This window comes from Colobus angolensis, unplaced genomic scaffold, assembly GCF_000951035.1.
Source record: "Colobus angolensis palliatus isolate OR3802 unplaced genomic scaffold, Cang.pa_1.0 Scaffold405, whole genome shotgun sequence".
Lineage (NCBI taxonomy): Eukaryota > Metazoa > Chordata > Mammalia > Primates > Cercopithecidae > Colobus > Colobus angolensis.
The window spans coordinates 340,124-364,599 of NW_012117433.1; the positions used below are offsets into that span (position 1 = coordinate 340,124).

General features: G+C 45.6%; 1 protein-coding gene across 4 annotated transcripts; it reads right to left on the reverse strand.

The window, feature by feature from the left end:
- Nucleotides 1-5,752: 5,752 nt before the first annotated feature.
- Nucleotides 5,753-24,050, reverse strand: AKR1E2 (aldo-keto reductase family 1, member E2). 4 transcript variants are annotated; one of them, XR_001003305.1, is made up of 10 exons: nt 23,865-24,050; nt 19,405-19,572; nt 16,897-17,013; nt 14,562-14,696; nt 12,794-12,916; nt 10,575-10,672; nt 8,554-8,626; nt 7,907-7,990; nt 6,520-6,671; nt 5,753-6,325 (listed from the first exon to the last, which is right to left on the reverse strand). XR_001003305.1 is itself a non-coding variant. In XM_011955992.1 (10 exons), exons 1-10 carry the CDS (start codon nt 23,901-23,903, stop codon nt 6,283-6,285), a joined length of 963 nt encoding a protein of 320 aa, XP_011811382.1. In that variant the 5' UTR covers nt 23,904-24,050; the 3' UTR covers nt 5,753-6,282. The 4 variants fall into 4 exon arrangements, 3 of the variants coding, with proteins under 3 accessions (XP_011811382.1, XP_011811383.1, XP_011811384.1); XM_011955992.1 differs by having other exon boundaries at nt 6,589-6,671; XM_011955993.1 differs by lacking the exons at nt 8,554-8,626; nt 10,575-10,672 and having other exon boundaries at nt 6,589-6,671.
- Between the last annotated feature and the right edge of the window lie 426 nt (nt 24,051-24,476).

A 24,476-nucleotide genomic window follows, 5' to 3' on the forward strand; every position in this document is an offset into this window, starting at 1 on the left:
AACTTTTACTTTTGGTGAAAAATCTTGGTAAGTGTGGGATTTTAATTTTGTACTAGGTGTGCAGGATAGGACAGCAGACAGAAGTTCAGATAAGAGCTGTTTCCAGCACAGCCAGGGGGCATGGCTCTCCACATGTCCCCAGGCCTTATCTAGAATCAAATGCCTCCTTTAAATTGTCCCCACTTTCAGTTGTTCCATGTTTCCAGACCAAACCAAAGTACACCTCACATATACTGACTGGTGTCTTATGTCTCCCTAAAACATATGAAACTAAGCTGTAACCAAACCACAATGGGCACATGTACTCAGGATCTCCTGAGGCTGTGTCATGGGTCATGGTTCTCACATTTGGCTTAGAATAAATCTCTTCAGATATTTTACAGAGTTTGGCTTTTTTTTTTTTTTTTTTGGCAACAAGTTCCGCATTGCAATTAACCTTAAACAAACTACTGTTTGTCCAGTCTATTGTATCAAAGAAATACAATTATCTGCAAAAGGTCTAAATATGCCTCCTTTTTCCAACTACTAATTTATGAGGCTGGGGTTTTTGTTCATGAAGTTTAGCCAAGACATTTTGATTGAATGCAGACTCAGATATGAGATCTACTAAGCCAGACATTAAAGAAGTTTGCAAACATATAAAACAATGCCAACCTTGTAAATATTTATCTTTTGTCTTAGGGAATATATTATGAGAGTTTGGCTGTGGTTATTATATGCTACAATAGTTTTTAGGGGCTTACTGGCTTACTTTCCCCATTGCTTTGTAAATGATTCCAACTCCTAATTGAATCCAATTTATTTGTTTTTTCTAGTAACATCTATCCCCCTCTGATCATTTCCTGAGGTTTCCTAAATGTTCTTTTGTCTTAAGACACAGCCCCACAACCTCTTTTATCTCTTCGGCTTTAAAATAGCCCTCAAGACTCACACAGAAGGAAGACCATGTGAGGACACAGAAGGAAAAGTCCTGGAGAGAGGCCTTAGAAGAAATCAAATCTGTTAACACCTTGACCCTAGACTTCTAGCCTCCAAAACTGTGAGAAAATAAATTTCCGCCGTGTAAGCCAATAAAATAAAATAAAATATTTTTAGAACAACAATAAAATGAAAATAAAAAAGCAGTAGCAATTCCAGCAGACCTTGCCCGTCCATCTCTGTTGTATTTTCTGCTTGCCAATTTTCCTGACCTGCTTCAGCATAAATTCATTAGACACCCGGTGGGGTGGCACAGTGGTGAAGGTCTGTCCCTGCAGCTGTCACTACTCCATCCAACTTAATCTAACTTAATTTCAGAGATTCTCTTGTTTTAGGTAGTCTCTAGCTAACTGTATTCTCCTTCCATTGATGGAGCTATTTCTATCTTACTTTTTACAAGAATTAATTGCACCACAGTTTCTGTTGTTGCCGAGCATTTGTTCAGGGCCCTTTCTGCCTGTAGAATCTTCTTCACTAACGAGGGCTGTGATCTATCTTGACAAGAGAAGGAGCCTTTTTCATGCTCTTCAGCTCTTTGAGACTTTTCCACTTCCCCCTAGAGATGCTGATTTTTCTAGCCAAGAAACTGCTGTTTCCATATCTCCTTCTGGATTTAAATATATTTCCTCTGTTTAAAATCAGGGCTGGAAGTTAATTAAGCATAGAATGGCTTGAATTTATGTGACTCACCAATCTGTGTCTCAGGGTAATTGTTTTTCAGTGATTTCCCAGGTGAAGTAATGCTGGTAACCTCTGGAATAGAGTTTTGCAGGTTTAATGAGCTCTTCTGTTTTTTTCATCCAAATACTCATCAACACTGCCAAGAAATGTTTGGTTTTCCACTGGTGTCACACGCAATAGAGCTGTGTGTTCAAAGGTTCTGGCACTGCCACTGGGCCACATGCCAGTCCTGGGGGGTGGAATATGTCCTATCTTCTCAGGAGATCAACACCAAGAATCACCCTCTTATTTACATAGTTTAAAAAGATTAATTTCAACATAAAGAGTGCATAGTTAAGCGTTTCCCACATGGTATGTAACTAAGAGCCCAGCCTCTGAAGCCGGATTTCCCGGGTCAAGTTCTACTTACATCACTTTACTATCTGATTATTTGTGGATAATTTACTTAACTTCTCTATTCCTTGGTTATTTCAGCTATAAAATGGAAATCATGGTAAATCCTACCTTTCTGTGAAGATTGAGTGAAAATGCGTAACATACTTATAGAATAGTATCTGGCACATAGAAAGCATCGAGTTAGTACTAGCTAATGTTAGGGAGGGATTGGTGTTGGAGCATGGATATAATTCTAAGTGACAGAGGCCATACGTGACACAAATGCACACTAAAAATTGTAGTTTTCCTTGATCTCCATGTGTTCAAAGCACCAGAAACCAGTTGGTGAAGACAGGCTTCCAGTCCAGCACTAGCCTCCTAGTGAGGACTGCCAGGCCATGGAAACTGGGCCTAGAGTCACACCCACTAGCCCTCTCTGCCCGGAGCAGAATCCAACCAGGAGTGACAATGACCACGGCACGGTGGATGTTACATCATCTAATGTTGCTAACCTAGGTCTGGATAGTTGATTTGCCCCAGTGTATGGGTACGTGAAAGAATCCAGTCTTGTGAAAATATGCTGCATAACAAGAAAAACGAAACACAATGAAGACACAGGGTCTTGATCAATTTCATTATATAAAATGAAAATGTGCCCAAACCCAGCCAGAGCCGGTCACATGTCACTGTACTGTGATCGCCTCCACATGCTTGCCTGTCCCATTTCAACTTGGGTGTTTAAGGGCAAGACCCAGTCTTCCTCATCTTTATAACTAAGGAATAACAATAAAGAAAGCTCGTTGGAGAGCTGGGGTTGTGCTTGAAGCATTGTTTTCAGACACATAAAGTTTAAGGTGCATATTAGATGTCTGTGTGAAGAAAAGGAGAAATGGAAGAAAGAGAAAAGATGGAGAAATAAAAATATGCTAAGATGCAAATTGTATCATTGATTAAAGTTGGGAACTAATAAATAGTGTCTAAATGCACAGTTCTAAGACTGTGCACAAAGTCACCCTGCAGCACCACAGTGAACTCATAGGAATGCCACGGGGGATTTCACAAAAGACATACAAATGGCCAATAAGCACATGAAAAGATGCTCAGATCATTAGGCAGTAAGGAACTGTAATTAAATCCACAACGAGACACCATTTAACACCCACTAAAATAGCTGTAACAACAATAGGGGCGGACCAAAACTAATGCTGGTGAGGGTGCGGAGAAACCGGAACTTCGCACGTTGCTGATGGGACTGTAAGCCTGTGCACTTTCGGAAACAGTTTGCAGTTTCTCAGAACAATCAAACATAAACTGCCATCAGTCAGCGAGTCCCTGCCATCAGTCAGTGAGCCCCTGCCATCGTCCCTAAGGTCTCTTGCTCCTTGATGCCCATCTACACCTCCCGAATCTGCTTCCAGCTTTTTAAGCCTTTGATTGCCACTTATCCTTGGATTTTCCATTCAAATAAAGTAAGTGCCAATGAGAAGCAGCAGCTACTGAAACGAGTATCTGAGTATCTCCCAGTCTTAAAGTCAGGAGAGATGCCCGCAATCATTTGACGCAGAGGGTCCCTTAAGGGCACACGTTTACACGTCCTCTATGGACCTTGATCTCCAGGCCCCAGACTGGGAAAGAACTTACACAGAAGTCACACTCCCTAGAGAAAAGCAGGGAACTGAGGAAGGCTAGGGCTTGTCAGCTCCACTCAGAATGAACAGACAAGAGGGACCCAGTTATCAACTACCATCTGAAAAGGGAACTGGGAAATACTGCTCAAGAATGAGGCTGCATAACCTTTGTGAAACTTTTTAAGCTCTGCAATTGCCCAGTGTTTGCTTATTTTTACTATCCATTGCTTCCTTCCTCACTGTGACTGTACAAAGTTGAAGATGTCTTAAAATCAGACGGTAAAAGCCTGCCATCTCCTGTTCAGAGTCGCAGATGCGCTGGAACATTAAGTGCTTCCCAGCGCCACCTGGTGGCCGGCTTCCCTCAGTTTTCACACCTGTTGGAAGTAAATCCATGAAATACAAATACAGTAGTGGATCCTCATTGACCAGCTATTGTGAGACACACGACGTATTATTGTTAACCAACTTGTGTTACTGTGCAATGTAGCCCTGGGACTCATTCTTCCCAACTGCAACTTTGTCCTTGCCGACTAACCTCTCCTCATCAGCCATCCACCTCTGCGCTCCCCACCCTCTGGTAACCACCATTCTACTCTACTTTTAAGGTCAATGAACGATGGTTTAGGTATAAGTGACAAGGAAAATTCACAAAACAGCAATTAGATTTTTGACTCTGTGGGAGATAAAATACAAGTCACACACCTACACACGCACGTGTTCACAGGAGTGCTACATGCAGTTGACTGTCACCTGCTGCATGTGCACTGTGCCACTGAATCCTAACACCTCTAGGCAGACAGTGACAGAGTTTAAAGGTTTAAGAGGTTAAGTAATTTGCACAAAGTCACACAGCTAATGAATGATAAGGAGTCATAAACATGGAAAAATTAAAGGTCCATGGTGGTGGAGCAGGGCCCGATCACAGGAAGGTCCAAAGACCCTCCCATTTCCTGCGTCCTTTGTAAACAGTTTTCTGATTAAACTCCCCTTGTAAATTTGGTCAAACCATGACACCCCACCCTCAATCCTACTCCCACGAGAGTGAGGCTCCCATGAAGCTCTTGCACCAGTCACATGTCTTTTCATTTTGGGACGCCTGCAGCAAAGTCCTCTCGAGGCCAAGCTAGAAGGTTCCTACACGCCCCTGCACATCTGGAAGGCTGGGCAGGGAGGTGGATGAGAAACTGAAGAACAAGGCAACGGCAATGATACTGGTCGTAGCAACAGTGCATTCTTGCTGGGACATATCCTGGGCCAGACACTGTCTCCACAACCGGGAGGTGCTGCAATTCCTCCATTGAGTGGACAAGGACACTGAGGGCTGGGAGGGGAGGCAGTCTCTCAGAATCACAGAGCTAGAAAGGCACAGCTTTTATCTGCAGAACCCACATCTCTGACTCAGCTGGCCTGCCTGTGATAAAGTGAAAATGAGAAGTGATGTGGAGGGTTCTGTCCCCAAACAGTCCCCTTCAGCCACTGGGCAACACCTCCATATCTTCCCTGATATGAGGAGGAAATGAGGCTCATATGGAGGCTGATGTGGGGGACGCAGGAAGTGGGAAGAGACCATGGAGCAGACATCAATTTCCTTCTGGCTTAACTCATTTTGAATAGCAGCCAAGGGCCTGTGAGTTGAGAAGTTATATCCCTGGAGATTCGTGTGAATCCCAGGGTACAGGAGCTAGGCCAGATTCGTTGAGCAGACAGCAAGGACAGGGATCACAGCGTCTGGACCACACGAAGTCCATTAAACCATACCCTCTACCAACGCCTGGGCGTGAACACCATGCTCTGCAGGGCCTCCTTCTGATACATGAATCTAAATAGGCTGAATGAGCAGATGTGAGGAAGTGAACTGTATTTCATCTCTGCTATGGGGGTTCCCCAGGTATCATCTGACTTATCAGAAGACCGTATTAAAAACTAGTATTTAGGAATTACCCAGCTACTTGGGAGGCTGAGGCAGAAGGATCACTTAAGCCCAGGAGGCGGAGGTTGCAGTGAGCCGAGATCACTTGACTATACTCCAGCCTGGGCGACATAGTGAGACTGTCTCCAAAAAAAAAAAAAAGAAACTGAAATTCAGATTTTTAAGGAAGAAAAAAGCCTCTTTATTGAATTCTGACAGTGTCCCAGACTTATCCCATTTCACTTCCCACTGGGGGAAGGGAAGGACTCTGCTTTAGAATAACCTGGGTGTCTTGGCAGGGCCGAGAAGGAAGTGAAGGTGATGCGGGCTGGCCTGGGGCACGATTGGTGGAGATGGGCAATGGTGCAGAGACACATTACACTGTTTCCTCAGCTCTGCAGATGGCTTAAATAATTCCATAAGATAAAGTTTTCTTAAAATGTGAAGGCAAATTTCATTGATCAATCATCAGTGTCTTTTTTTCAGAGTAGAGGCTACACAGGCTGTCTTGGAGAAACTCCATTGCCTTCACTTAGAACACACTCAATTCTCCAGATTTGCCAGAGAAGGAGGCTCTTGCACCCCCCGACTGTGCGGCTCCCATCCCAGGCACAGCTGCCCTGGCGCTGTGATGCCAGAGGAGGGTCAACATCACCAATGGTGCTGGTGCATCTGGGCTGAGCAGAAACAAGGAACGGGAAGCTGTTCTCAGTATTCTATGTGGAAAGGATAGTCTTTGTGATTTTTAGTTCTGAAAAACACGAAAACAAATAAAAAATAGAACAACAAGTGATTATTTTTTAAGAGAAACATTTTAAATGATATAGTTATACACTTTTAAACTCCCCAGTGCGTGAAATTAGCTTCATTCAGTGGCCCATCTTCAAACAGGAAAAGAATTACAATGAGAAGGTTTAATTAATTTAAAATGTATATGCTAAATACCTATTCAGACACCAGTCATCCAATCTGTATATTCTTCCCTCTATTTTTAAAAGAAGAAGTCATATTTACATGGCGAATGTGGCCAGTCGGAGATTCCTGTCTAGGCTGAGGATGTTATCCATATCGTGCTGTGTTAACTCAAAATCAAACACCTGGAACCAAAACACAATGTTTGTAGAAAACTTAACTTTAATTCACATTTAATGGAGCACGTTACCTACATAGCACTGTGCTAGACCTGCAAGGGACACACAGATGTAAAACTAACACTTCATCAGACACTTGCAGCTTCCCTGAATCACAGCCTGGATTCCCTAAATGCCCTTTGATTTTGATCATGTGACTGGTGTTGGCTTGGCCTTGGCTACATTTAGGAAGCCTTGGAAAGATGGAAATATATACTGCACTCATCTGAGTGGAATAAAGGACATGTGGTAATAGTTAAAAGGTATGGCGGCTGGGTGCAGTGGCTCACGCCTACAATTCCAGCACTTGGAGGCCAAGATGGGCGGATCACGAGGTCAGGAGTTGGAGATCAGCCTGGCCAATATGGTGAAACTCCATCTTGACTAAAAATAGGAAAACGAGCCGGATGAGGTGGCATGTGTCTCTAGTCCCAGTTACTCGGGAGGCTGTGGCAGGAGAACCGCTTGAACCCAGGAGGTGGAGGCTGCGGTGAGCCGAGATCATACTCCAGCCTGGATGACAGAGCGAGACTCCATCTCAAAAAAAAAAAAAAAAAAAAAAAGGCGCAGAATTTTTCCCACTGACTCTGCTACCCCTCAAAACCCCAACAAAACCATTTGTTCCATACACCTGCCAACTAAGGACCCACCTGGCCCTGGGACTATGAACTCTAACAGTACCATAGGACAGAGTAAGTTTTCTGAGTGATCCATTTTTCTTCCTTGAAAACAGTATTCTTTTCTGCCCCTCCCTCCCTTTTTGTTGTCCCCGCACACTAAGGAATAGGACCCATGGCTACAGCATCAGCGCCCACCCTGGCCTGGCAGAGTGGCTGTCTTGTGGTAGGAGGAGGGGTGCACTGAGTGATTCCAGTGCAAGGACCTGGAGTACCCCAGCCTCTCCCCAACATCAGCCTCCATACGAGCCTCTCATTTCCTCCTCATATGCTCTTCCTTCCTTCTTCATCTTGGGCTGGATGGAGAAGACACCAACACCCTAGGGGAGAGAGGGCCCCAAGATGGAAGGAGCCTGGGTCCTTGGATTGCGGAGTGAAAGGTCAAACGCCAACCCCCGCAGTGCAGAGGCAGAGGCTCCTGCTGCATCAAGCCCCGCGATCCTGAGGCTGTATGCTACAGCAGTCATCCCTTCCCATCTAACACATGATCTGAAACCCTCTAAATAAAAGAAGGAAAACACCTACCTGGATATTCTCTTTAATGTGACTTGGGGTGATAGATCCAGGGATCACTATCACATTCCTCTGGATTTGAAATCGGATCAAGATCTGCAAGGAAACAAAAAGTCTACTATCACACAAAGGGAAATCCCATGTAGTCTAAGTTATTTGCTAACACTGTGAGTTTTATTGTGCAGTGAGAGTCCAAGAGTCAATGACAGCAGTTACTGTTACTGGCATTTACTGAGCAGCTCTGTCAATATGTTGGTAATGACAGCCATCAGCCCATGGAGGAGGTCAAGAGAATCTGCTTAATGAGAATTCCTTAACATGCGCCCAGCCCCCCCGCTAGACGTTAGAACAAAGAAGACTAGAATAAATAACTTTTCTGTTCCATCTCATACTAACCATGCATACAGGTGGTGGGGCAGAGGGAGGCCTGGAAGCTCATCCTCTGAGTCTAGACAGGCTTGGAGACAAGAGTACATGGCTTGAGTGACTGGGAATGTGGCTGCAGACCAGCTTCTGCTCAACGCTGGGAGGGTCTAATGAGTCATAGACTCACCTGGGTGAGCCAGTCCCTTCCTGGGACCTGCCAAGCCCCAGGACTCCACAACGATGTGAAGCTGTCAGAGAACCCCACCTGGCTCAGAACAGCCCTCCCTCAGTACCTGAGCAGGAGACTTGCTGTGTTCCTTTGCAATCCTCTGGATCACAGGGTCGTCTATCAGGTCAACCCCTTCACTAGAGAGACATAGCACAGGGGGGTGAGCCAGGAGATCCAACATGGATGTCCCTTTCTTTAGAAAGAAGAAATCTTCGTCCAAAATGAAAGATTTATTTTCTGATCATGACACATGCTGACCATAGGAAATTTTTAAATGCAGAAAAGCACATCACCCCACATTTCTAGTCTGGAGATAACCACGGCTAACACTCTGGTGAACAAGGCTACATAACATCACTTTTCATGTGTATTTTGTGCTTCTCCTCAAGAACCAGGTGGCCATGTCAGCGCACGCAGCCAGTGGGCTCTCAAGCTTTGACTCCCCCTGACTCTCAGGGCTCTCTGACTTCTCAGCTTCTACTGTACGCCCTGGCACAGCGCTGCAAATCCTATTCGTTGCTGATGATACTTTCAGAAAAGTTCACCCAAAATACCACTAAAAAGTGAATACTGTGAACATGTGGAACCTTTAAAAGTGATTTTGAAGATGATCATAGAGTCTCTACGCATCCTCTGTTCAGGCACGGGTGGGCCCTGAGAACTCTAAGGATTCATTTTTTCAACAAGTGTGTACTGAGCCATCACCCTGTTTCAGGCATTGTGCTATTATTGTCCTCAAGGTCTCCTGAAGGAACCAGAGTGCACAGTGGCCCGCCCCAGTCAGTCTGAGAGCTCCCTGACTCACTCCATCAGAGGATCCTCTACCCCAAAGCTCAGCTATGGAATGGACCCAGCCTTCTAGGGACTTTCCAGCTGGTACCAAGTTCAAACACACATGCTCCACTTCACAAGGAAAACACACAGGTGATAAAAGTCAAGTAATTTCAGCCTTTTGGGGGTTCCCAATGTTTCCCAGGTGCTGAGCTAGGAGCTGGGAAGAGAAGAATAAGATACCTGCACGCTGGTTGCTTTGACTAGTGGAAGAGACTGAGAAGAAAAGCACAAGAAAATGGGACGGGGCTGTGTAAGGAACATAAATAAGGAGTCAGGAGGGCTTCCTGGAGGAGATGATGCTGGACTGAACCTTAAATTAGAAACTGGAGTTCGCCGGATTAAAAAAAAAAAAAAATTTGTGAGTAAAGAGAACTGTATTTGCAAAGGCACAAAGGTGAGAAAACATGTTCTATCCAAGGACCCCACAGCAGCTTCATGTGGCTGAAGTCCAGGATGTTCACAGGGATAGGGACCAAGGAGGCCAGAGGCAGGCAGAGGTCAGGCTGGCTGCATCTCACAGGCCACACCAAGACTTGAATAATTTTTCCCAGGAAAGTGATACGATCATAGGAAAGGAAAGAGACAGCTCATTTCAGCTTCCTCTGGGAGCAATGGGTTGGAATAGAGTGGGCCAGGGAGGGAGCCGAGGGGCTCCTCTAATGACCTCGGGAATTCTGCTTAACTAAGGCAGTGACAGTGATGGCAGAAATGAAATCATGAGACAAAGTCCAACTTCTCCTGGTAGAATAATCAGCAGACTTTGGTGCTGGATTGGACTAGGGATGTGGGAAGGGATGATTTCCAAGCTTCTGGTTAAGGTGGTTGAATGGCTGGAGGTCCCTCAGCTGATCGAGGGAGCACAGAACAGCTGCAGGGCCTGGGTGAGGATGGCAGCAGGCCGCGCTTCATCCAACCACGGAGAGACCTGGGGAGCATCCTTGTCAGGAGGTCGGAAGGGGACTGACGCCCTGGTGGGGAACTCAGCAAAGGGGTCACTCCAGGCTGGTTTATGTCCCTGAAGAGGTCCTGCCCCTCCCAGGGCAGTCCACTCACAGCCACTCCCTGGCTTCCAATAATAAGCCATGTCTTCAACCCCAGGCTTGAGAGGTGTGGACAGCCCGCTGTGGTCCCATCCCTACACACCCTGTCAAAATCTCCGTTAAATCCTCCCTCAATCATCCCGAGGAAATGAGAAGGTGGCACCTACTTCCGTGTCGGACTCGGACTAACACACCACTGATGTATCCTTACCACGAGCCACCAAGAGGACGGTAAGCAGTCACAGACACTTCTCTGGATTGGCAAAAACTGATCAGATTCTTCTGAGTAAGATATGGGTGGCACTCGATCTATAACAGAATCACAGCTTACATAAAATTCAGACCACTGGTGTTTAAGAAAAGCTCTACAAGATAAGACCTACGTCAAAGTCTTGGCTGTCACCGAGTAGCCATGGGGGCCAGCTCCAGGCCTAAGTGTTTCTGTTGTGAGGAGGCTGGACAGAGCAATCTCCAAGACGCCAGCGGCTGTCATGGTCTCTGAGTCCATGGACTTGGGGACGCCTACATCATCTGAATGTTCCAATACCACCTGCTCTGAGGGCCCTTCCAGGAGCACTCAGGTGAAGACTGTAACACTGCATAGCTCCCATCTCCCCAGGCCTTTATTTTCCTCTACAGCACCTATCACTATCACTTTTACGTATTTGCTTATTGCCTTTCTGTGGTCACCAAGATCTAAGCCTCATGAAGACAGAGATTTTTGTTTGAATTTGTTTTGTTCATAGATGTCTCGCCAACACTAAGAACAACGTAGACACATAGGAAGTGCTAAAAATATATCCACTGAGTGGATGAATGAAATTGAGGAACTACATGTGACAAATACCTGCTACCAGGGACTTGAATGATCATTTTAAGAAGCTAGAGAGCAGGATCACTGTCTCTTGCACATTCTCCAAACTCTCATATATAATTCCAGGTTATAGGGATATTTAAAATATTTAGTGTAAATTACAGAGAACTATGAATAGTGCTTTTGCTCTCAGGAACATGCCACGCTCATCAAGATCAGCCTCTTTGGAAAGTCTCCAGAAGAGAGGCCAGCTTTTCTGGAGCCTTCCGAATCCTGTGTTCCTGGGTGTCCACCATCCTATCAGAAAGCAGACCCTCCACTCCACCTTGTCTACTCAGACTATGCCATAATCACTCCCAGGTATTTAAAGTGCTGAACAACTAAAAATACTGACACAAAACGGAAGCCACTATCCGTATAAACATATATAAAAACTGATGTACATAGGGTTGTATACAAGGCAAAGTTAAACTACATTAAAAGCTGGGTCAGAAGCCAGGTTGCTCTTCATGGTGGCAGCCACAACAGGACCCAGGGGAGCTACTGAATGGCTGAGGGCCTTTTTCTTGTTCTGGGTGCTGAATACTTGAGTTTGTTCACTTGCAAAAATTCATCAAGTTATGTATGCCTTTTATGATTCACACACTTTTGTGCATCTATTCTATATAGAACTTTTTAAAAAAGCATATGTATTTTTAAAAATAGAACGTGATGCTCTATTCTTAATAGTCCCAAACTGGAAACTGTCCAAGTACCCATTAACAGCAGAATGGATAACTCAATTGTGGTTAATTCACAAAACAGAACACCACAAGAAATAAGACAGCGCTATCTACAATCACATGCATAGAAACACAGCGCTGTGTGAAAGAGGCGAGCACAGAGGGGTTTATGCCGCATTATTATTTTATCTGTGTAAAGTTCAGAAGTGAATCCGAGCTGCTGGGAATGGGAACGATGCTGTGCTTGGCAGGGGTTACAGGGGCACTGGATGTGCTGTTTACTGAGCTGGATGCTGGTCCCAGAGCTATGCTCAGTTTATGAGAATGTATACAGTTCCATTTTCACATGTGCACTTCTACTCTTCAATAAAAAGCTTAAGTACCGTATAAATGATCTTTGAACATACAAAGCTACTCTAGAAAATAGAGTAGTTCTTTCCCCACAAGTCTTTCCTCTGCATTAAAAACGAAGTGCCTGCATCAGCTTCCGCAGCCTGTGAGCCTGGCGTGAAGCCATCTGGTCATCCACTCTTTCTTGCTGCAGTCTGCAGGCTGGGAAGAGATGGAGGGGAGGTCCCTGCTCCCGAACGAGGGTGAGGCCCCTGCCAGGACCCTAACCACTTCTGAGCATACCTGGTGACCTGCCTGTACCGCACATGGAGGGCCAAGTGCCAGCTCAGGCCCTGCCTGCCAACAGTACCACCTACCCAGACGTACCTTCAAGAAAGCCACTTGGCTAGCTGCTGCCTTTAGTCACCATTCTGAGTGCTGCCAGAGGAGAATAGGCCTGTTCTGTGCTTCACCCATCCTCCCATTTCCAGAAGAGCCCTATGGAGGTGGCAGCTGGGGGACCAGCCACACAGGTTAAACTCTCTGCTGCTTCCAACGGCTTACCTGGTTGGTTACTGGCTTGAACCTCAACCCAGGCTTATTCAAAAGCCTCTCAAGTTGCTCATGGTTGAAGTTTGACACCCCGATGTTCTTCACCAGCCCGGTGATCACCAGGTCCTCCATGGCCTATAACAGAACAATGACTCCACTGGGTGTGAAGCTTCTGTCTACTGCACTGACAACCTATGTCCCTCAGCAGTTCTGTATGGTATTCTAAAACTGGTTGCACCCAGTATTTTTATAATATTTTACTTGAAGCTTCACAAGCATTTCTGCACTCAAGGTCTGATTCCAGACCCATCTTTCCTGGCTAGGGGATGCTGGGCAAGTTGCATGGCCTCACTTGGCCCCAATTTTCTCAGCTTCAGGACAGGGCGACACTGCCTGTGCCACGGGGATGTTTAGGGGTTATGTGGAATCACAGAATGCGTCATCTAAGGCTGGCGTCCAGCACTCAACATATGTGAGCCCTTCTTGTTCCTATTCCTCCTGATGTCTGGCCAGCATGTCTGCTGCAGATTTTATTTGTTCACCTTTCTTTCCACTGAGACATTGACCTTCTTAAGCACACGGATGCATCATCATTCTCCTATCCCACCTTCTCCACTTACTATTTTAAGGAACTTTTGGGCAGAACAACCTAAAGCTCTGAGCTGGTTACTGACCAGCAAGCCAGGCTGCCCTGAGCTTCAGGAAGAGCATGGCTTCGTGCCAGGGTCCGTAGTCAGCAGCAAGTCCTGAGTGACCAATGGGCCAATACGCAGCAGTTAGTTACTGCCTCAATTCTGCAACAATCACCGGAACCTTGCTGGTGCTACATGAGCACCCTAGAGTTTAACCCAAATCTTTTAGGACATAAAACAGTGTGACAGAAAGGGTTGAGGCCCTTGGGCCCTGGTCCTGACATCACAGATACCTTAGAGCAGTCTTTGTCTTCTACTGATCGGGGGAACCTAGCCTGGGACTCCTCCCTGTTCGAGGGTTCCCTCTGGCCTCCTCCCTGAAGAGCTTCACCCAGCAAGCTCTGTCCTAACCTCAGCATGCTTAAGCTTAAGCTTACTTTCTTCTCGGGCCTCAAATGTGACGTCCCATCCCACATGCTGGTTAGCAAGACCATAAGACCACATGTGCTCTGTCAGTCATGCTGGAGCCCAAGTCTGAGACCCATGCCAGCCTGTGGGTCAACTTCCAGGAACCACCGCCTCCTTAATTTCCTGCTCAAGACTCTACTGCAAGCCCCTGCAGTAAAGGGCTGTTTTTGGTCTGAACTCTGGAAATGGGCTGACACTTGGTAACCTTCCCCGACACTGGTCTCACCTCCCCAGCCTGAGCTTCCATGTTGCTAACTTCATCACTCTGAAATGCTTGAGAGAAAAAGAAACTGTAAAACATTAACAGTGGTTACTGCTGGGTGCTGGGAAAATAAATTTTTTGATGTTAGTTTAATACGGAAGAACTCTCCTGCATTTTCTGAAAGAAATATGGTTTTTTAATCAAAAAATAAATATTTGAGAAAAAAAGTGAGGTCTATAACGAGCTACCCCTTAAATAATGTGTCAAGAGGGCTGGCTGCACTACACCAAACCAAAGGTAACAAGAAAGTCACTGAGGTCTCTGAGTTCCCCGGGTATTGATTCCTTGTTTGTTCTGCAAACCCCACATCTCAGGTAGACAACCTTGATGTCTTTGAACACAAGTAGCTCAGGGCTCACTGCATCCTGGGTGGAGACCCACACCGGATGAGGCTGCCTGGTGGTATGGCTCAGCTCACCTCCCACGTGTCCAGGAAGTCTGTGTCACCAGGGATGACCATGTCACTCTCGTCCAGAGGCAAGTCGTGCACTCCAGGACGTGAGAGGCAGAAGGAAAGTTCACTGCAGCTCATGATCCATTCTGGATGAGGAGGCTGTGAAGAAGGACAGTTGAGATGTGTGAAAAACACAAACAAACAAACAAACAAACAAACATGTGTCAGGAGACCTGCATTCAAGCCACGGCCCTGTCACTAAGCAACCCCAGCCTGGCCATGTGACCAGGCCCAGTCTTCACCTTTCTAAGAAAAGACCAATGGCTGATGGACTGGATGGCTGGCAAAGCCTCTGCCAGCCTGATGTTCACTGTCCATCTCTCACAGATGGGAAAGGAAGAGCCCGTATCCTCACTGATGCAAGGCTGTCCTCTCCCATCACCTCCAGAAAACAGTTTACTAATTTTGGGTAAAGAATGCGTGAGGAATGCATTTTCTTCATGTCTTATAGGGCCCAGTCAACCCTCTCCTACCTCCACTGTTAGGGTCTTGTCTTCTTTTCTTAGAATCCCCATGATGATGACAGGTGAGGAATGAGAATACAAAGGTGCACAGGATGGTAGGGGGCAGAGAGAGACACCTTGAAAGGGCGAGAACCTGAAGTCACCCTTCAGGGCAGCACTGATGTGCAGTCCAGCTACCTCCCTCATGCACTCCACATAGCGTGTTAAGGGTGAATGTCATTATTTAACGACCCCTAATCACACTCCTAAGCAACAGTGGAAGAATGTCACATGTTCCAGCCTGGTCCACATGCAAGAGGCATTTTCCATGATGAGCTGAAGTAATGAACAGTCTCGCTTTAAAGCCACATCCCGTGTTGACATTTATCCAAGCCTCCACAAAATTGCAGTCCGGGACTCATACTCAGACTCTGATCTAATTGTCCAGCATCACACAAGGCCTAGCAGTTCCTACTGGCCAGAAGACATGCTGACGATGCTGCATTATCCTCCTCTGTAATTTGCTGGGTGATCTGAGACCTTTTCCTTTTCTACCACCCAGAAATCCAAGGACAGGAATCTGCTAAAGGATGAGGGCAAGCAAAGTGTAACAAATGTCTGACCTGGGCACATACTTCTGGGCTCCAATAATCTAACTTAAACCTTCAACGTTCTGTTTCTTAGTTTTATCATCTCTCCAAAAGGGACGTTAATAGTGTCAACTTTGTAGAACTGTCATGAGAATTAAATGAATTAATATGTGTAAAGCACCTAAAATACTTCTGGGTACATAATTAAAACAATGCTGGCTGGCACTGAGTGTAATATAGCTATAGCCATTGTTTTAATTATGATTTTCTGCATGCAGTGAATTTCAAAGACATAGACATCACTCTGGTTTTGCCCTCTGGCTATCTTCCACTCTTAGTCAGTGTGACTAATGGATAGCTGCCCACATCATTCATGGAAACTAGATACAAAGCCTTAGTTAAGTAAAGCTGTGCAAGGAATGAAGTGTTTTTTGTTATTTTACTCTAAAACAGTAACCAACAGTGTGGTAGCATAAAGAGAACTTCTCACAGGTTGGTATGTAAAAGACTCCTGAGCAGCAGGCACCCATTCCACTGTAGGAAGAACATCCCTGGAAGGGCTTCTGTATTTCACAGGTGTCAACTGTGTGACCAGGCCCTTGCCCAGGCAGGCTGTCATCACAGCCCGGGGCAAATGTGCAGGGACATCCTGGCTAGGACCTGTGTGAGACAGAAGTAGGCTGCCTAGAGTAGGGAAGCCACATGACTAGACTAGGGTAGCTTAGTGGCAGAGCCATGGCTCAGATGCATGCTCCAGAAACACTGTGAAGCAATTAAGAGAATAAAACCAAGTGGAAAAGTCAACTACCATCATAACCCACCGGACCCTGCTGCAGGTGAACAAGCAATTCTCTCTCATATTGCAAAACAGCATTTACTCCCCAAAGAGAACAGATCCTGCAAGCAGAAACAAAGCCCAGGAATTCACGGAGAACTTTCTCTGAGCAGCAGTATTTCCTCATCTGATCGCTGCTTTCACCTAAAAACCTAAGGGAAGAAAATCTGCTGCTCTCTTGGCTTGGAAAAAAAGTGACTGGCTTAAAAGACAGATCTGTGGGGGGCTCAGAGGTCAAGCCACGCCTCTCCTTAACTGAGGCCCAGAGATATCAAGAGGACTGCCCAAATGCCATAGCTAGCATGTGGCAGGTGCAGCCTGGGAACCCCGGCCCTGATTGCTGGTCCATGCTCTCCCCACCGCAAGACAGGGTGTAGCCACGGGGAGGAAGGTCCTCCAAACCACGGAATGAACTACCTACTGAATGGTACCTTGAAACTCATGGGCCAGTGTATGAGGTAGAGGTCCAAATAGTTCAGCTTCAAGGCCTTCAGACTCCTTCTGCATGCTGTTTTCACTAAGGACTTCTTGTGGCAGGTGCACCATAGCTACAAAGGAAAGGGGACCAGCGTCACACATGCCCACCCAGAGCCAGCATGGCACCCATTCTGTAGCCCCACAAAGCTACTGTCTTGGGCCCAAAATAGCCGAGTTGAGATGACCACAAATACAACATGGCAGGTTCTGATGGGAGGACAGGGACATCATCTTCAGAAGAGTTCCAGGACATCTGCAGGGAGAGGCTCCAAAGCTGAACTCCTCCTGCCTGACTCCTCCTCAAGGGAAGCTCAGGAATCCAGGAAATATTTGATGGTTATTTGGATCCCTTGGGACCAAAAACAAAAAGTGAAATTCCTGCAGGCAGAAAAGATACGATGAAAAATTAGAAGTCTCTATCTTGTGTTTCTCACTTACACAGACTCCGTATTAAGGGTTCTCTGTTCCTAAGGCACTGTAACCATGTGGGTTAGCCTATAGGTGAGTTAACTCACACTGCCTTACTTCTTTTAGCTATTTCCTTCCACACTCCCTGACTGTGACGTAAGCTAACCTGAAGGCTCCGTCACAGCAAGGGAAAAACAAAAATGATAAGTTAAATGAAAGTAAAAGAAAGGGCAATCAAATAAATGGAAACAAATGAGCACAGTATCTTCACAAAAATTAAAAATTGAATGCTGGAAGTAAATGTATTCCACTGTTAATCACAGTTGTCTCTATGTGGTGTGTATATGTGTGATTTATTTATTTCTAATTATATTTCTATAACTTTTCCAAATTTCCAAAATAATGAACATATTTCCACTGCTGACTATGATCCACACAGAAGCAACTTGCTCCATATTGCAGGGCGAGCCTCAGAAATCTCCAGTTGCTCACTTCCCTACCTGGACTATTCAGAAGACATTCTCGCCACTTGGCCAAACACACACCAAGGCTGCTCTCTTACCACCCTCTGCTCTGGCGCAGATAGCAATGGTGACTGAAGAACATTAACTTCCATAAAGTAAAACAGAAGGCAATTCAACTATAGAAACAACATTGAATCCTGAGGCATGAAATTTTAGCCGAGAAGTTACTCAGGAAATTCTCAAACCCAAAGTCTCATTTTACAAATAATGAAGCTGTGAGACTGAGTCATGAAATCCCTAATACTCATGGTCTTAACATTCCACTTCCAAATCAAAAGCAAAGGAATTCTTGAATTCTCCACTATCGTAGTCCACTCTGCGTCTTCCACAGGACCTGCCTCCCAACTACCCTCCACATCCATTTCCTCTTCTACCTCCTTCACCCACTGTGCCAGTGCAGGTCTCCATCATCTTCCACCTGCACTGCTGTTAATGTCTCCTACCTGGCCTCCTGCCTCTGCCTCAAATGCAAGCTCCTTTCACCTACTAAAATATCCTATACACAACACAAGTTGCACTCACATATGATACAAGCTGCCCTACTTAAAAACCAAACAGGGCTCCTGCCTCTAGGAAAAAGCACAGCTACTGACAGGGCACAGCTGAACTTCCATGGCCCAGCCCATCCACCACTCAGCCTCACTTCTCGTTACTCCTGCAACCTGACATCATGTGGTCCAGAGAGATCAAGTGATTTGGTTTGGCTGTGTCCCCAGCCAAATCTCATCTTGAATTGTAGCTCCCATAATCCCTACCTGTCATAGGAGGGACCCACTGGAAGGTAACTGAATCATGGGGGCAGGTTTTTCCTGTGCTGTTCTGGTGACAGTGAATAAGTCTCACGAGACCTGATGGTTTTATAAAGGGCAGTTCCCCTGTACACGTTCTTGTCTGCCACCATGTAAGACGTGCCTTTGTTCCTCCTTCGCCTTTTGTCATGATTGTGAGGCCTCCCCAGCCACGTGAAACTGTGAGTCCATTAAACCTCTTTTTCTTTATAAACTACCCAGTCTCAGGTATGTTCTTAGAGCAGCCTGAGAATGGACTAATACGCCAAGCTTCTTACAAGGCCCTGCACCTGCCATGCTGCTTCCTGCCTTATGCCTGTGCTCAAGCTGCTCCCTCCACACCCAGAGTTTCTCCTTCAGCAGACGTGGGGCAGAATTTGGAATCTGCATTTAACAATCACCCCAGTGATTCTGAATTTAGGAATCGCTGTGTAAACAGACTTCATGAGGGCTAGGACTTTGTCCCACTCACCACTGTAGCCAAAGTGCCCATTACTAAATCAACTTTGATAATGTATCGCTAATTGGGGGTATCTGTGTACTCCTACCTGAACGACCAAGTAAATAATATGACACAAACCTGCATACAATATAATTCAGCATGCTCATGAAGCTGTGAATATTCTTGTTTATTCTGATTCAAGTATGAAACAAAGTCATCAACTCCCATAAAGAAAGCAGAAAGCCCTCCAGAGATGTAGCATTACCCAAGCTCTGCCAGCCTTGCACAGAGAAGCCCTACCTTACTGGCAATGAACAGATCCTCCCGTCTTACGGCTCCTTCCTTGATCTTGTAACGGATCCCTGCTCCAACCTCCTTCTCGTTGTGGTAAAAGTAAGCACAGTTGAAGTGCCGGTACCCTGCGTCAATGGCTACTTTCACTGCCTCAGTCACTTTCCCCGGAGAAGCCTGTAGAACCAACAAAACAAAGTGTTTTCCCATAGTCAGAGGAATCCAACACTAATCTCCCCTTTCACCCAAGCATGTGGACCACATAATACATACAAAATTAAGTCACTAATTTGGTACTAGTATAATCAGTCTAAAAACAGGTAACGTCAGAGTTATGAAGTAATTTATGAATAATCTAAGTTCCAATTCCTTTACATATTTTGGGAAAAAAACTACAGGTTATTTTTAGTATCTGCAGAAAACTGAGCTACATGGTGTGCTTTCTGAATGATCAAAGCAATAAAAAAGTGTAGAATGAATAAAAACTGAGATGCAAAGAGGCTTAAGATTCATCCTGTACACTCAGATACCACAGCGTCCAATAATAAAGGCTGAGGTGTAGACTCACACGAAGGTATCCATACAAAAGAAGCATATAACAAAACCCAAATGAATGTATGATGCTATAAGCCATAAGGTAGTTCAGAAAAGAGAAGAGTCACTCTAAATGAAGCTCAGGCAAGGGAAGGAACTAGAACTAAGGAAGACTATGGGGGTGGGCGGGCTTGCAATCACATTAAACTGAAGACTGACAAGGGCTTTATAGTTCACAAAGCACTTTCTCATTGGAGCTTCACAGTAATCCTAGGAGTTAAAGCAGCATAATTATCTTCATTTTATCGGCAACAGATTCAGAGTGGTTGAAAGCTAATGAACCAAGTATCCATCTTAAGTGAGAAAAAGAACCCAAGGAATTGAATGGAAAGATAAAAATATGATGAAGAATAACATCAATAAAATGGAAACAGAGATGTAACAGAGAAGATCAACAAAACCAGAAGTCAGTTCTTTGAAAAACTTCAGTAAAATAAACAGACTTCTGGTCAGGTTGATGAAGAGGCCAACTTTTCAAAAAACTGACATGAATAGGAAGTAAAACATGCAGATAAAATGGACTTAAAAGAAAATATTACCAATAACTATATGTCAATAATTTGGAAAAATGATATCAAATGCGAAAATTCCTAGAAAAATTTAACTCAAGAATAAAGCTTGAATAGTTACATAATTATTAGAGAAAGAAAGTAATTCGGAAAAAAAGAGAAAACCACCAAAGTTTCATAAAATGTACAAGAAATCATCTCAGTTTAACACAAACTTGCAAACAACAGAAAAAGACGGACTTAACTCATTCTACAAAACCAGCATAACCTTGAAATCAAAATCAGACAAAAATATTAAAAGTTACACATTCATCTTATTCGTGAATACCATCGCAAAATTCCTAAGTGAAATAAAAGCAAATTGGATGCAACAATATTTATGAAAAGATAATATACCATACCCACGTTGAGTGTATCTCAGACATCTAAGGATGGTTTGTTATTAGAAAATCTGTAATTCATCAATATTAACAGATTAAAATACAAAAACAAAAGTCATCTCAATCAATATTTGTTAAGATTCAATACCAGTTTAGATTCAAAATCTAAACTCCCAGTAAGTTGGGGAAAAAAATTAATCTGATAGAGTATCAATATTAAAAAAAACCCATCCTGCATCCTTTAAAATCAGGTACAAAACAAGAACGGCCACTGTGCTCGAGGTGCCTTCCAGAAGCACCTAAACAACTAAGAAGAAGCAATTTTAAGCTTAAAGACTGGAAAAAAAAAGGAAAGTAAACTACCATTATTTGCTGATGATATGATCATTTGTGTATAAAATTCAAACAAATGTAAGGCAAATTAACAGAAATAATGCACAGTTTAGTAAAGTGGCTGGAAGTGTAATGAATATAGCACGTCAAACAAGTAGAAAACGTAATTTCAAAGAAATATAATTTCCAGTAGTATAACACACTATCAAGAACCCAAGAATAATTCCAACAAAAGACATATATTCTCTTCAGGAAAAACTATACCACCATATGAAAATATGTTAGAAATGAATCATATTTAGGACAATTTATTAACAGAGAAGAGTATCATGCTTGTAGAAAAGTTAGATTTAATGTTACAAAGATGTCAATTATCTCCAAGTTGGTCGACGGATTTAATGTAGTTCCAATCAAAACCCTAATAGAGTTTTCCATGGAAACTTATAAGCTAGTTCTAAAACTTACAGTGGAGAGTAAGGTGCCAAAATAAAAAGCCAGGACTCAGGTACACGCATCTGCCAAAACTCATCAAATTGTACACTGTAAATCCACAAGAGCAGAGAGAGGTGACCTGCCCTACTAGGTATGAGGGCTTATCAAGGAACTGTAGTAATTAAGACAGCGCCGATCAGGCACACAGATGGATCAAGTGGCCCCTAATAATGAAGAGCCCAGGCTGAGGTCTCCAGACATCTCACGGCTCCCCTTGCTCTCTTGTGCTTCAGTCATCATCTTGAGAACACTCCCTAACTAACCGCATGAGGACAGGAGGTGTGTGGAGCCAAGTGGAGTAGCCCCAACCATCCCAACTGAGACCAGCCAACTCCCAAGTGAAGCAGCCCAGCTAAGGTCCACAGAGCTGCTCTCCTGACCTCCCACGCAGGAGGGACACACTCGCTACTCTACACCACCGAGGTCTGGTGTTTGGCCACTGATGTAGCATTTCTGGGGCAACAGATAACTGATAGATCTGTGATGTTCGTTCACTATTAAAAATAGCCAAGTAAAATAAGCCTTTGCAGAGACCAGCGATGAGTGATTATGATTAATCTAATTTGATGCACCTGCAGTCCAAGAAAAAAATTGCATATTTTGACCGCTTAAGCACAGTTTTCACGAATTTTTCCTTATCCTGTGTGCACAGAAGTCTGGACTCCCGCACCAAATTGTTGCAGAAGTAAAGGGAAGCAAGAGACTCAACGGTTTAATCCATCAAGTGCTTCCTGAATGAATGGCCGCCAGATGCACGTCCTTTACCAGATGCTGAGAACCAGTATGAACAAAACGACACTCCCAGCCTCTAAGAGTTGGTGGTAAGCAGGTAGGAGAAATAATTTAAATAATATTTTCTTGAGCAGGACTTGAACATTCTGACTCCTTCAGTAACTAACTTCCTATGTGACTTCTTATAGCTTTTATCAACAATGAAGTTTAGCTTAAAAAAAAATGAAATTTTAAATGCTTTTTAGTACTGTCTCAAATCACTGGCAAGAATTGTTGAGTTCAAAGTAGAAAAAGGTCATAGAATAGAATGGTGGTTATAAGAGGCTGGGGCTGGGGGAGGTGAGGAAGGAGGGAATGGGGAGTTGCTGATCAAACGGTACAAAGTTTCAAACACACAGGAGAGACAGCTTTTAAGACTTACAGCACACTAGGATGCCAACGCCCAACAATAATTTACTGCACGTGTATTTCAAAATACCAAGACATTTCAAACATCTCACCACAAACAATAATAGCTGAGAGAGGTGATGGATATGTTAATTAGCTTGATTTAACCACAATGCAACTGTACACACGTCTCGAAACATTACAGTAACACCCATAAATGCACAGAGCGATAATATGTCCTTTTTCTCAAGCATCAGGGCGGGCTACTTCTAAACAGGGAAGAACATGAGGTCCCAAAGTCTTTAAAGCCTTATCAGCAATTCCAATTTTCCTTTTTTTTTTTTTTTTTTTTCCAGCAAGGCCTGGCTCTGTGCCCCAGGCCGGAGTGCAGTGGCGTCATCAAAGCTCACTGCAGCCTCCACTTCCTGGGCTCCAGTGATCCTCCCACCTCAGCCTCCTGAGTAGCTGGGACCACAGCCGCGCATCCCCCCCAAGCCCAGCTGATTTGTTCATTTTTTTGTAGATACAGGGTTTCGCCATGTTGATCTGGCTGGTCTCGAACTCCTGAGCTCAGGCGATCCTACCGCCTCGGCCTCCCAAAGTGCTGGGATTCCAAGCCCGCACCCCGCGCCAGGCCCCAACTTTTCTTTCTCTCATTACTGGAGAAGAGGCTTCGAGGTTCCCTGCTCAGGCTGAGTCCGGCGCCGCCAAGGCCTCCGCTCTGCATCCCCGCTCCAGTTCTGAGTGACTACAAGGGCTCGGCCTCTCCACCGGGCAGCTCCGCCCAACGCCGCGGCTGCAGCCCCGAGCCTGAGGCGTGGCTGCCGAAGTCCCCGCTTCTCGCGGAGAGCGCCTCCGCGGGCAACACCGACTCGGTTTTAGGAAAGGCCTGGCCGGGCTGCGTGTGGGCGGTGGCCGGGCGCCGGCCAGGCGGAGAGGAGGCCGCCGCACTTCTCCCCAGCCCCGGCCTGGGCCCCGTCGGGCGCCCCCAAGTCCCGCGCTCCCCTAGGTTCGGCGCGCCTCCCTGCCGCTTCCGCGTCACCTTCCAGCAGCTGAGGCCCACGGCGGGGATATCTCCCATGGCCGCCGCCGCCGCCCCGCCGCCCCGCACGCGACTACCCACAGACGCCGCGCCAGTTACCGCCGCGCTGGCGACGGGCGGCTGCGATTGGCTGGAAGTGCCTGGTGACGGTTGACAGTCCGACAATGGCTGGAAGCGTGAACGCTGGGCTTCCTGACTGGCTGCTGTTGTTGCGCGGCGGGCACTCTGACTGGCTGGTGTTATCAAGGACGGGCATCCTGATTGGTTGGAGGCGCAGAGCCAGCGGGAGTCTCAAATAGCTGGAAGCGTCGCGCTCTGGACATCCTGATTGGCTGGCGGCATGCACGACGGAGTTTTCGATTGGCTTGCAGAGCCACGCAGGAGCGGGGAAGGTTTTCCAATTGGCTGGCATTACCGCTCACGCCCCCGTAGGCGTGACGTCCTGGTTGCCTTCTCCCTCGCCCAGGGTGCACACGCGACTGAGGGTAGGGCAGAGGTGCTAGGCTGATGGGCAGAGAGTCCTCACCATTCCAGGGCGTCTCCATGGCCGGGCCATCCTAGGGCAAGCTCTAGGGTCAGGGTGCGGAGTCCTGCGTCCCCTGGGCCACAGGG

Coding starts and splice junctions, on each gene's coding strand:
- AKR1E2 (XM_011955992.1), bottom strand. CDS start 23,903: ATGGGAGATATCCCCGCCGTGGGCCTCAGCTGCTGGAAG. Junction 14,697..16,896: donor ACTGGCCCATGAGTTTCAAG/GTACCATTCAGT, acceptor CCTTCTTCACAG/CCTCCTCATCCAGAATGGAT. Junction 6,326..6,588: donor CGACTGGCCACATTCGCCAT/GTAAATATGACT, acceptor CGTGTTTTTCAG/AACTAAAAATCACAAAGACT.